This window comes from Salmo salar, chromosome ssa14, assembly GCF_905237065.1.
Source record: "Salmo salar chromosome ssa14, Ssal_v3.1, whole genome shotgun sequence".
NCBI classification, from domain to species: domain Eukaryota; kingdom Metazoa; phylum Chordata; class Actinopteri; order Salmoniformes; family Salmonidae; genus Salmo; species Salmo salar.
In genome coordinates, this window is record NC_059455.1 from 78,641,073 (window position 1) to 78,653,897 (window position 12,825).

The following is a 12,825-nucleotide window of genomic DNA, read 5'->3' on the forward strand; positions in this document are numbered from 1 at the left end:
CTGGTCAACAGTAGTGAACTATTTAGGGAGTAGGGTACCATTTGGGATGCACATTGGGGTTCAAAGGACTTCTGTTTATTCCTGTTATTTATGGATCTCATTATTCACTGTTGACTCAATGCTAATATGCATCCCAAATGGCACCCTGTTTCCTATATAGTGCACTGCTTTTGACCAGAGCCCCATCAAAAGTAGTGCACTACATAGAGAACAGGAAACCATTTGGGATGCAAGTCCTAGTCTTCAGAGGCTGCCTGTGGTTGGTATTACCTGGCTGTGTGTGGCAGTGAAGGGGAGTGCATGTTAAAACAGCTTTGTGAGTACAGATCCCAGGTTTCTCTGCTGCTCCGTAATTCAGATGATTAACAAAGAGGCAAGAGCTCAGACTCGGTGAAAGGTCACTGATCTGAAATCAATCGTTCTAAGGATTATTCATAAATCTGAGATTATCACCTTTTTTTTATCACTAACCACTTTGATGCATCTTTATAACTACTTGAATTGAACCATCTCATTTGGTGTTTTTGAGAATCCAAACATGTTGTGAGTGTAACAGAAGGAATACCAGGAGAGATTTTGTGATTTTAAATAAGTGTGACAATTTATTTCCCTAGGTTTTGCCAAATGTATCTTGGCGACAAAAGCATTTCTCAGAAATGACATACAATTATCACATGGATGGGTCCAATATGGCTATAAATAAATGTAATAAATAAAACATATGGACAGAACAATGTGCATTAATTATTAATTATTATATTATTAGTATAGAGAAATCTCAGACAGCAATAAATAGAACCAAATATCATCAGAAAATGCTAAAGTTCTAATGGATAACCATAAGATCATTTGGAAAGGTCTGTTGTCAAAAGTAGTGAAACTTAGTCAGACTGTGATAACGCCTAAAATCAATCAGTTGTGTTTCTTATGCCAGGTCATAGAGTCAATTCAATAAGACTATGAGATGGTGATCTTCTATGAATCCAATGTTTTCTTGAGAGAGCAGACACAAGAACTTTGGACAGGATACACTGTAGCAGCAACAGTGCTTCTGATGCTGTTGTGTAGCTGTCCCTCAAATCCAGTGATAATCAGAGGCATGCATAGAGTAAAGTTTCAGCCATGCAAGTTATTAGCTATGATCTGAAGTTCTGTTTGAGGGTTGCTGCTGAAGTCCAAAGGAGTGTCAACAGTACACAGGAGGACCATCAAGTGTCCGTTTTTGTCTTAGGATGTGGTGTCAATAAAGTTGACTCAAGTTCATTGCATTTCTCCTGCAAGTGTCTCCAACCATCTGCATCTCTCTGATGAAGAGGGACAAGTCCAGTGGAGACGTTATGACACTGCACCCACCATCACTGCCATTCACCCCCTTTAATGACCCACACCATGACTGAGCCAACATGGGGTCCAGTAGCAGGCTTCCTGTGGAGTATCCAATGCATCTCGAGGGACCAAAGCATATGACTCCCCAATGACAGGTGGATAGAGAGAGATAGATGAATCTCTGCCCTCTCTGTGTATGAGACAGAGTATGTGGACATCTCCCTTCTCATCTCTCTTCTCTTGCCCTGTGTTGTTGTCCCACCATCCATTTCTCCAGCAGCAAGCGAGCTTTGACTGTGGCCCAAAGAGCTGAGGGGCCCACTGCTTTTTGGTCTCTGTATTTCACCCTAGAGAGAAATAGGAGAGACCCATTAGACACCAATGATTAGACTTAACTCAATTCAATACAACTGTATTTATCCCCTGAAGGGCCATAAAGACTGTTGAATTCAGGTGATGTTTATTTGCACACTAAAACCACAAGGTTGGCCTGGCCTGTAGGATCTTAATTTGGTCACCCCGTTGCAGGAGAACTTTCTTGCAATGCAATAAATGTAAACGTGCAGTGTATTTGAGGTTTAAAAAGGCTTCTGAAGTTTGTAATTTCCACTTTGAAAAATGTATCAACCCCTTACAAAAATGTATATTTATTATAATCCACATAGAGTAATTCACATTTCATGTTGTTGCAGGATTATTTTCCTGCTGTAACAAACTGGCTCAAATTAAGATCCTACATCTGTATCGCCTGCAGGTTTCTTTTGACACATCAAACCTAAATGCTCAGCAATTTGCCATATATGTTTCCATTTTATGAATGTGTCAAACAGAGCAGACACTGGCGCCTGACTGGGGGGGGGGGTAGTTTTCCAACCCTGATGCCACATGAGAAGAGCTGTGCCAGGTGAAGGCTCCATTACAGGGATCACTATGACATTTATGCAAGGGAAAGTGATACATGCCCTCCTAGTCTGAGTGGGGAAATTCCATAAATAAATTAGAGAAAGAAAACTGTTTCTTTGTTGTTTCTAAACTTTCGTATTCTTACATTTCATATTTCAGTGAGACTCTCTCCCATAATATAATATACTATGCTTGAGGGCCAGCACTCTCTCAAATAACGTCTTTATATCCCCTTTGACTATACAATGCGTGCCGCCTGAGCTTGACAGCCGCACTGATCCTTTTACAGTTTTACCCACGGAGAAAGTATGCACTCTGCTAGATTGCGTCTATCTTTCGTGAGGTTATAATTACAATGTCCATTTATTTTGCAAATAGACCTGTGGTATTCTCTTCTTACCTTTTAATCCTACTCGTCTTGGCTGCCAACTTGTGTTTGCACTGATGCCTCTCAGCACAGTCAGCGCCCACGGCGGGGTGGATCGCCGTGTCTGGCGTTACTGCTGCTGCTGCAGCGTATCTGAAGAAGAGCGAAAGTACACAATACATGAACATAGAGTCAGTCGGGTTTCCATTAATCATATCGTTTCGAAAGATTTAGGGGGGGATAACAAGACGACGTGTAAACTTGTTCACACAGGTTACGGTGATTTGCATTGTTGGCAGGTCAAATGAGAATCGAATTGAATAGATTGCCAAGATAAATAGAGAAGGCGTTTTGAAATACCAAGCACAGGTGATTTATTTATCATACGGTGTATAAGCTACAATGTTGCAACATCCAGATAGCAGTAGCAGAATGGAACGCGCGTAATTACCCCAAATATTAGGCTAATAACATTATGTAAGAAGTTTTTGATAAGTTTTAACTAAAGTTATTGGGCTAATATTATATAACATGTTGTACCTCAGGTAAATTTCAAGCTGACAGAAGTTTGTACATGTGCTGTCATCTTCATGGACGCACTTGCAGCGAGGGTCCTGCTTGGAGATGGCGGGATCCTTGATGGCGCGCTTCTTTCTAGAAGCGTTGCCCAGACCGTAGGAAACCACGCGCCTAAAGAAATGAACGAAATTATTAGCCCACTGTAACCAAGCCAGTTACATTACATATAACAATAGAATATAATAAATATAATCAATTGTCTGTCGGAAAAGTGACTTACTCAGGCGTGTTGACCCATATGATGTCCAGGTGACAGAAGTAAACGCACTCCTTGTCCAGGAACGTTGCGCAGGAGCATCGCTTGTTCCTGATGTGGCGCACTGGCACCGGGGTGGCTGTGGTGGAAGCCGCTGTATCCTCTTCCATAAGAGCGGATGAGACTGTGAGGGAGAAAGTATGTTAATTACCTACATTTAATACTATTATATTGAAAAACCTATGACAGAAATTCTAACATAAGATGCTATTGCATAGGATATTGTTATTTATCGACTACGATTGCGCAGTTATTGTGTTGGATTCATTATGCTGCTTCAGGATTAAAGAGTGTAAAATATATGTATTGTTACCTAGCCTATTGTGGCCATTCATGTTAAAAAAGTGAATCAAATAATACTGAAAACACAAGATATTCAATAGTTGCTAAAACATGTGGCTCGTTTTGGAAGATCTTACCTGCATGTAAAATTCCAGAGTACATCATTGACAACATGGAGCAAAGTATTCTAAAATCCATTTTTTTATATTTCTTTAGTACAGTTAGAATAATCTTGTTCACAAAATGGAATATTCCCTTTTTAATGAAAAGGCTTCAAAAAGCCAGCAAAAAGCGACACGGTGCCAACTGCGTACGTTCGCCTACAAGGTACGTTCACAAAGGAGTGCAAAAGCATTCCACTTGCACTGTTCTGTCAGTGGCTCCACATGTGCACCTTCTGCCCTTTATATACTAAACTTACCACCTCCCCCCTCGCCCCCTGCAGTCGCGTGTAAACAGTTTTGTCCTTTGACTTATTCGTAGACAATGCTGTTTGTTAATAATCACCGACAAGCAACGTGCAGCCCAAGATAAGAACTGTGGATGGAGACGCCGGGAGGCGGGCGGCGACGCGAGCCAAGTTTTGAATAGGGAGATTCTGAAGACGTAAATGCACACATTTTACAGTAGATGGCGACCAAGTATCAATGTATTAGATTTACAATCGCATCAGCCCTCTAAAACGTTTTAATTTCCATAGAATGTATAGTCAGGTCCATAATTTTTGGCACCCTTGATAAAGATGGGCGCCCCTGTTTTTAATACTCTAGCACTCTCCCCTTACTCTCTCCTTAACTACACAGGCTTGATTGGAGAACTGGACTGACCTCTTCAAATCAAACCACAGGTTTTGAATTGGGGTTCAAGTCCGGTGACTGAGATGGACATTGCAAAATGTTGATTTTGTTGTAAAATAACATTTGTGTGTGAGTGTGGATTTTGATTAGTGCTTCGGGTTATCGTCTTGCTGGAAGATCCACTTGTGGAAAGGCATAGGCAACCAGGTTTTTGGCTAAAATGGTCAAGTAGGACCTTTTACGGCTAGGGGTTCCGCTAGCGTGAAATTGCAGAGCGCGAAATTCTATTTTTTTTATTAGAAATATTTAACTTTCATACAATCACAAGTGCAATACACCAAAATACAGCTTAACAAGGGCCCAGGACCAATGGAAGTAAAATACCCCCATAACATCAAACATCCACCACCATATTTTACCTTAGGTATGAGGTAGGCCTACTTTTCTGAATATGCTTCTGTTTTTCAACGCCAAACCCACCACTGCTGTGGGTGACCAAAGAGCTCTATTTTCATGTCATCTGACGATAGCACCGGTTCCAATCCAAGTGCCAATGCCGTTTATCAAACTCCAGGCGGTGCAATGGGCAGATTACATGAAAATAGATATCTTCAGCCATGAACACATGTGGTGAGTTTGACTTTGAAAATAAGACTTCCAGTGAGACAATAACCCAGGCACAAGGCCTAATCAAAATCCACAAAGAAATGGTTAATTGACCACAAAGTACTTTTTTTGCAATGGCCATTTCAGTCTCCGGACTTGAACCATGTTGAAACCCTGTGGTTTGAATTGAAAAGGGCAGTCCATAAGAGCAGATGAAGGATATCAAGGATCTGAAAAGATTGTGTATGGAAGTATTGTGTAACACTTTCCCTGGCTGCCACTGATCTTGCTCAACAAAAATGTCCTGTGTGTCATCACAACTTTTGGAGATATTTTAACAAAACCATTTTGTGGTAAATTGATAATTTAATTTTTATTTTTTATTTTTTAAGTTGTAGGTATATTCCAATTAAGTTAGATTTATAATTGTTTTTTTTAAATATACATGTAGGAAGGCCTTAAGATATATAATCCACTTGTTTTTTTTTTAAATATACACGTAGGAAGGCCTTAAAATATATAATCCACTTGTTTAGAGAGAAAAATGTAGCACATTTTTGAGTAAAGTAGTAATATGTTGGATGAGTGTGTTGGATGCAAGTAGTTACCCCTTTATGGTTATGAATATACACTGCTCCAAAAAATAAAGGGAACACTAAAATAACACATCCTAGATCTGAATGAATGAAATAATCTTATTAATTACTTTTTTCTTTACATATTTGAATGTGCTGACAACAAAATCACACAATAATAATCAATGGAAATCCAATTTATCAACCCATGGAGGTCTGGATTTGGAGTCACACTCAAAATTAAAGTGGAAAACCACACTACAGGCTGATCCAACTTTGATGTAATGTCCTTAAAATAAGTCAAAATGAGGCTCAGTAGTGTGTGTGGCCTCCACGTGCCTGTATGACCTCCCTACAACGCCTGGGCATGCTCCTGATGAGGTGGCGGATGGTCTCCTGAGGGACCTCCTCCCAGACCTGGACCAAAGCATCTGCCAACTCCTGGACAGTCTGTGGTGCAAAGTGCCGTTGGTGGATGGAGCGAGACATGATGTCCCAGATGTGCTCAATTGGATTCAGGTCTGGGGAACGGGCGGGCCAGTCCATAGCATCAATGCCTTCCTCTTGCAGGAACTGCTGACACACTCCAGCCACATGAGGTCTAGCATTGTCTTGCATTAGGAGGAACCCAGGGCCAACCGCACCAGCATATGGTCTCACAAGGGGTCTGAGGATCTCATCTCGGTACCTAATGGCAGTCAGGCTACCTCTGGCGAGCACATGGAGGGCTGTGCGGCCCCCCAAAGAAATGCCACCCCACACCATGACTGACCCACCGCCAAACCGGTCATGCTGGAGGATGTTGCAGGCAGCAGAACGTTCTCCACGGCGTCTGGGCGCCAGTGGCGAATTTGCCAATCTTGGTGTTCTCTGGCAAATGCCAAACGTCCTGCACGGTGTTGGGCTGTAAGCACAACCCCCACCTGTGGACGTCGGGCCCTCATACCACCCTCATGGAGTCTGTTTCTATCCGTTTGAGCAGACACATGCACATTTGTGGCCTGCTGGAGGTCATTTTGCAGGGCTCTGGCAGTGCTCCTCCTGCTCCTCCTTGCACAAAGGCGGAGGTAGCGGTCGTGCTACTGGGTTGTTGCCCTCCTACGGCCTCCTCCACGTCTCCTGATGTACTGGCCTGTCTCCTGGTAGCGCCTCCATGCTCTGGACACTATGCTGACAGACACAGCAAATCTTCTTGCCACAGCTCGCATTGATGTGCCATCCTGGATGAGCTGCACTACCTGAGCCACTTGTGTGGGTTGTAGACTCCGTCTCATGCTACCACTAGAGTGAAAGCACCGCCAGCATTCAAAAGTGACCACAACATCAGCCAGGAAGCATAGGAACTGAGAAGTGGTCTGTGGTCACCACCTGCAGAACCACTCCTTTATTGGGGGTGGCTTGCTAATTGCCTATAATTTCCACCTGTTGTCTATTCCATTTGCACAACAGCATGTGACATTTATTGTCAATCAGTGTTGCTTCCTAAGTGGACAGTTTGATTTCACAGAAGTGTGATTGACTTGGAGTTACATTGTGTTGTTTAAGTGTTCCCTTTATTTTTTGGAGCAGTATATTTCTACCTGTCATTTAGACAATGACTAGCCCAGTTAGCGCTAGTTTATGCTAACATAGTAGCAACCTTACCACCAGATCATCTGAGGTAAAATACATTTAAAAGATAATGTAACTTAATTGCAGTTGTGAATGTTTCCAATAGTGACTGATAGCTTTACAGTTAATGTTACTTTATAGCCTTTTAGCTATTTTACACAGCATTTTGTGTAAATTGTAACCGTTTATAGTTTATTCGCCTAAGCATGACCTTCATTCACATCCACATTTTTTTCCAATATAGATTTTTATGTGTCAGAAATTAGACATTGTTCTTATGGGGGCTAGTTACCCCATAGTACCCTATATGTAGCCCAAAACACTCGGCTATGTATACAGACAAAAAACTATTTTGTCTGACTGGAGAACTGTAATGAGCCTAGACTCATTCCTCAACATGTTAACACAAAATAGACAAAAGTTGATGTAAATGTGCGTCAATGAAAAAACATTGACGGATGGAGGAGTAAATTGGGTCTAGGCCCCAGTCCATCAGGGATTTCTGTATAGACCTATTTAATCTATACATATATTTCGAACCAAAGTAGCTTGCCTTCTGCATAAAGACCCCAAACTGCAAAGAGAATGTAATATAAATAATGAGCCAACTTGACGCTATGTATTTGAAATACAGTATTACGCATGCATTACACACAACATGTCACAAAAAGTTACCTCTGATACATGGTTTGGCCCAAATGGCGCCAAGTGCATTTTCCCTCTGCCAAACTAAAGATGGTGTGAAAAGGTAGAGAGAGGCCCCACCACTGCTGGGGAGTGCTCTGCCATCACTTTATTCTGGCTATACTGCCATAGTGGAAAACAGTGTTCATGGAAAGTGCTCTTGACACCCCTGTACACTTTATCATGCTTTCATTCATCCTTGTCCGGTCTGATTGTAGGCCTACTTTGCATACATTTATAAAGGTTAGCAATAGGATATTTGTAGTATGCCAACCTGTTTCTCCATGCTCATTTGAGTGTGGAAATTAAGGCAGTTAAAATGGCAATCTATTAGCAACAGTTAGGCCAAATAAAAATAGATACATTAAAGGAATGATCAAAGAATGCAATTAATCTCAAGTGCTCTTTTGTAACCTTAGGCAAAGGCTGGTCCTAAAGTTGATGTTTAATGATGACATCATCACTGATTATCTATGCCATTTAGTTGACGCATTTATGCAAAGCAACTTAGTCATGCATGCATACATTTTTTACGTATGAGTGGTCGTGGGAATTGAACCCACTATCCACGCATTGCAAGATCCATGCTCTACCAACTGAGCTCCGTTTAATCCCAATTTGAACAGCCCTATGGAAGACTTTGGTGGCAAATTTGACTGTTGTAACCTATTTGATGGGGGATCAAGCTACACATTTACTAATGATGGAAAGTGACGGGGGTACAAAGTGGTGCAATGTGGAAAAACTTCAAGTTAAACATCCTGAGTCAAACAGTTCTGACAGGCCTAATCAAGGGCCTGGTGTTAGACAGTTTCCATTGGCCAAGGAACAGCTTGTGCTAATGGCTGCAGGACAGGACAGGACAGCCTGTCTGGCTCCTTTCCAGTCAAGACATCAGCCTATGATGCAGGGAGCAGAGCCTCAGTTTCCTATTCATAAGAGCCCTATAAAGCAGCTTCTTTCAGCCTTATTATATGCGCCATCTCAAAGAACTTTGGAGTGGACCTGGCATAACAGAGCATGAAGCTGCTTTGGTGTTGCACAAACAAGGCAGGCTCTGAAAGGAAAAAGGCTACGGATAAACCTCACTCTCTCCGTGTCTCTGATTTGGTGGATATTCTAACTTGGCAACATTCTCCCCACCCGCTTCACTACACTACACCCACGGCTCTAACAGGGAGGGCTATTGCCCTCTAGGCGTCTCTGTTGCCTCATCCCAGGATCCAGGATCCTCCTCAGGCCCCAACAACTACTAACTAACTGAATAACAGAGGCAGACTCTCTCTCAAACCCTGATAGGCAGATAAGTCACCATCTACATCCCAAACGACACCCTATTCTCTACATCGGGCCCATTGGGCTCTGGTCAAAAGTAGTGCACTATGTAGGGAATAGGGTGCCATTTGGGACGCATACACAGTTTAACTAGAGTAATGAGGAGTCTTACTGTAAAACCTCGAGATGAGCAATACGTTCTCTTCCTCACTGACGTTCCCTCTCTCTCTGGTCTGGTGTGTGATAGAGGTCTGATTGCATTTGTTTGGTCAGTGCCCTCCGAGAGCATTCCTGATGAAAATGGCTCTTTCCCACAGAATATGAAACCACTATAAGGCTGATTGTGAAATTATGTAGAGCATTGGGGAACCGTGGCGTTGAAAAAGCTAATGTTGAACTGTTACCATATGATTGAGTGTTGAATTACACATTGATGCTAACATCTGGATGGATGTAGACATTTTGTTTTTAATCCGTGAACTTTTGCTGCATGTGAGATAAAATGTTGTACATAAGATCAAGAAAAAGGCTTTTGTCATATGTGGTCCAGAACTCTTGTCCATCTTCTAAACAGTATGACATTTTATTAAATGTTAAAACTTAGGTGCGTCTGAGACAAAAAACATGAATACCATTTGTACATTTGTAAACAAAGTTTTACTGATACAGTTGATAATAATATTGATACCGCAATGTAAAGCTACCATATTACACATACCTATGGATTTATGAATCATCATGGGCACTAAATGGAATATAATAAATAGTTGAACACATCATCTGTACACAGAAACATTGCCCCAAATCCATAGAAATGTACATATACCAGTACAACACATGTATTTTTCCATAAATTTACGATTGACATAAAACCTTCCAAAATAAGATGGTTATCCTCCATTTTCACTTCCATGTCATCGAAATAAACACAAGCAACTGCTGAATTTTTAAGGTATTATTTACAGGTTCCTAAAAGAAGTAACTCCAAAAAGGCACAATTGTCTATACAACATGTACAAAAAAAAAAATTGTCTGGAGCTGACAAAAAAAGTAAAAAGAAAAACAATTGGTCATCATTATCATCATCATCATAATAATAATCATTTATGATTGCACATACAATATGAATGTCAGAAACTGTGCTTTGAAAGGTGATTTGCAGAGAAACAAACCCACCCTGAAGTGTTTTCAGTCTTAGAAAGTGACAAGCATTACAAAAAGAGAACAAAGAAAGAGCTTTTCAATAGGTAGCCTGGTAACCCAGATTGAACGCTGCAATCACCATTGTAAGCTCAGCATTCGGTTTGATTTGACCAGGCTATTCGACTGGGGGTTTCAGGTGGCGATGACCAGTCTGTCCTCATCGTCGCTGGATGCTGAGTCATCGATAAAGTCTTCCGTCACCTGCTGCCGTGACAGCATCGACTGCCTCTGAGGCGTGACAGGCTCACTGGATCCCCCTGCCCGCTCAACACCCCCCCCAGGAGCTGGAGCCGTGGAGGGCTGTGGTAGAGATGTTGTAACCCTCCCTTCCTTCCCTGGAGTCTGCGTGTGATCAGAGCCTCCGGAGCTCCTGTGCCCAGAGCTGCTGGGTCTGCTGCCTGATGATGTCACTTCCTGGGTGGGACTTCCTCTCAGGGTGGCAGTGGGAGAGGATGATGCAGCAGACGGACAGCTGACCAAGGGTCCTAGTTCAGTCTGAGAGGAGAGTCGGGTGGCCCCTTGTGCCTCAGGGCTGCCCTGCCTCTCAGAGGGTCCAGGGAGGGGACTGAGGGCGGAGAGAGGGCTGAGCGAGGGGATGAGGGCGGGCAGGGCAATGTTGAGGATCTGCAGGCCGGGGATGGGTGTGTGGTGGGTGTGGTGATGGTGAGGGCCCGTGCTGCTCTGGGAGCTGGGGCTGGCAGTCAGGGCCTGCAGGCACAGGGTGGTGTTGAGTGTCAGGCCTCCTGAGCTGGTCAGTCCCATGATGTTGAGGGTCTCCAGACCCATGGACTGCAGCGTCTGCTGGGAGGTACCAAGGGCCTGCAAGCCGGTGACCTGCCCCAGGGGGAAGCAGGGCATGATACTGCTGATGGGCTCCTGAACCACCAGGGGCTGGTTGGTGGGGGTCAAGGGAGAGCCCTCAGGCTGGGGGGAGTTATGGAGTGGGAGTGGACTGGTATTCCGGTGGATGACACTCACTGCGGGGATGGTGAGCTGGACAGTGCCGGCCTGGATAGGCACAAAGGTGGAGTAGGCTGGCAGGCCAGCAGGCACCAGCTGGATGCCCCCCACGGGGACCATGCTGTAGGAGGAGCAAGAGGGCTGCTGGGAGTGCAGAGGCAGGTGGCTGAAGAGGTGGGTGTGTGTCCCCTGTGTGGCCCCTGATCCTTGGGTCGAGCCCTGGGAGGGAAAGTGCAAGGGGCTGTAGGAGGAGGTCTGGGGGGTGAAAGAGGTGGTCTGAGTGCTGACGTCTGTCCCGATAGGGACACCTGGCTCACTCGTTGGCAGGGTGGGAGGAGCCAAAGAGCCATCCTGGGATTGAGTAAACATTTATAAAAATGAGTAATTTTGACCTTTACATACTCTACATGTCTTATCACTGGAAACATGACAAACACTGAACAATTTCCCCTATACTTTTTCACAGGAAAAACCCAGTGAAGACATGAGATGATAATCTGTTACTAAAAAACAAGCCTTCTAACAAGCTGCCCATCAGAAATGCATTCACCTTTTCAAGCATTCAGAGCAACTTTGCTAAAGTGTCTCACATGCGGGATTCAAGGCAAAGAGTTTGGGTATGAAAGTGCGGAGAGACAGGGACAGAGGGATGGAGAGAGAGAGGATGGGATGAGGAGAACATGGTGGGTCTCACCTGGCCAAGTTTGGAGCAGCCCTTGCCTGGTGCTGGAGGACTAGGGGGCACTTCAAAGTCGGGGTAGTCGATGGACATCTGCCTGCACGGCGAGACAGGGCTCATCATGTGCACCGACTCAGTGTCGGAGGTGTGGGGGGGTGGGGAGTAGGGCGGGGGGCCAGGGCTTGAACACCCTCCGGAGATTGACATCTGCTTGACCAGGGAGACGGGGCTCAGCATGGGCACAGACTCTGTGTCTGAGGCGTCGTGGGTGTGGGAGTCGGAGCCGGGGAGTTGGGGGAGGGACAGGGGAGCTTGGCGGTGGTGGTGGATGGACATCTGAGCAAGGAGGGAGCTGGGAGGGAGCTCAGCCTGGAGGGAGGAGGGTATGTGCTGGGGGCTGGCCGAGACCGAGGGGTTGGTGGACAGGCCCGACTCAGCCTGGCTGTCCTCTTCCTCTTCTTCGTTGTCATCATCGTTGTCATCGTCAGCGCCCTCCGAGTCCTCTCCGTCTGAATCTGGGCGGTCTGCAGTGCCCACCTGGCTATGGTCTCCTAGGGTAGAGAGATAGAGGGCACTTAGTATACGAGACAGCCGTGTCAATATGTACAACTATTAACCAACATTGACACAGTCATATGGGGGCTTTGGAAATCCTATATCTGGCACTGTTTCTATATCCCACTCCTAAAGTAAGAAAACTTGGCAATGAATAGCATTAAGAT

The 12,825-nt window shown here is 44.3% G+C and overlaps 2 protein-coding genes across 5 annotated transcripts in view; both read right to left on the reverse strand.

Annotated features, from left to right (window-relative positions):
• Positions 1–574: 574 nt before the first annotated feature.
• On the reverse strand, positions 575–4,129 carry edn1 (endothelin 1). Its single transcript, XM_014142655.2, has 5 exons — positions 3,851–4,129; positions 3,396–3,555; positions 3,137–3,286; positions 2,630–2,749; positions 575–1,673 (listed from the first exon to the last, which is right to left on the reverse strand). Exons 1-5 carry the CDS (start codon positions 3,909–3,911, stop codon positions 1,553–1,555), a joined length of 612 nt encoding a protein of 203 aa, XP_013998130.1. The 5' UTR covers positions 3,912–4,129; the 3' UTR covers positions 575–1,552.
• A 5,580-nt stretch (positions 4,130–9,709) lies between these two features.
• The window catches only part of LOC106570361 (zinc finger protein 40), an 88,464-nt gene continuing 85,348 nt past the window's right edge, over positions 9,710–12,825 (reverse strand). For all 4 annotated transcript variants that reach the window (XM_014142585.2, XM_014142586.2, XM_014142587.2 and 1 more), the window contains 2 exons: positions 12,119–12,654; positions 9,710–11,775 (listed from right to left, as the gene is read on the reverse strand). In XM_014142585.2, the coding sequence (XP_013998060.1) occupies positions 10,597–11,775; positions 12,119–12,654 (1,715 nt within the window). In that variant the 3' untranslated portion in view covers positions 9,710–10,596. The remainder of the gene's footprint in view (positions 11,776–12,118; positions 12,655–12,825) is intronic.

Excerpts from the sequence above, each read along its gene's own strand:
- edn1 (XM_014142655.2), bottom strand. The coding sequence starts at position 3,911 with ATGGATTTTAGAATACTTTGCTCCATGTTGTCAATGATGTACTCTGGA. Across the intron at positions 3,287-3,395 it reads ATATGGGTCAACACGCCTGA|GCGCGTGGTTTCCTACGGTC; the intron begins GTAAGTCACTTT and ends TCATTTCTTTAG. Across the intron at positions 1,674-2,629 it reads AAGACGAGTAGGATTAAAAG|GGTGAAATACAGAGACCAAA; the intron begins GTAAGAAGAGAA and ends ATTTCTCTCTAG.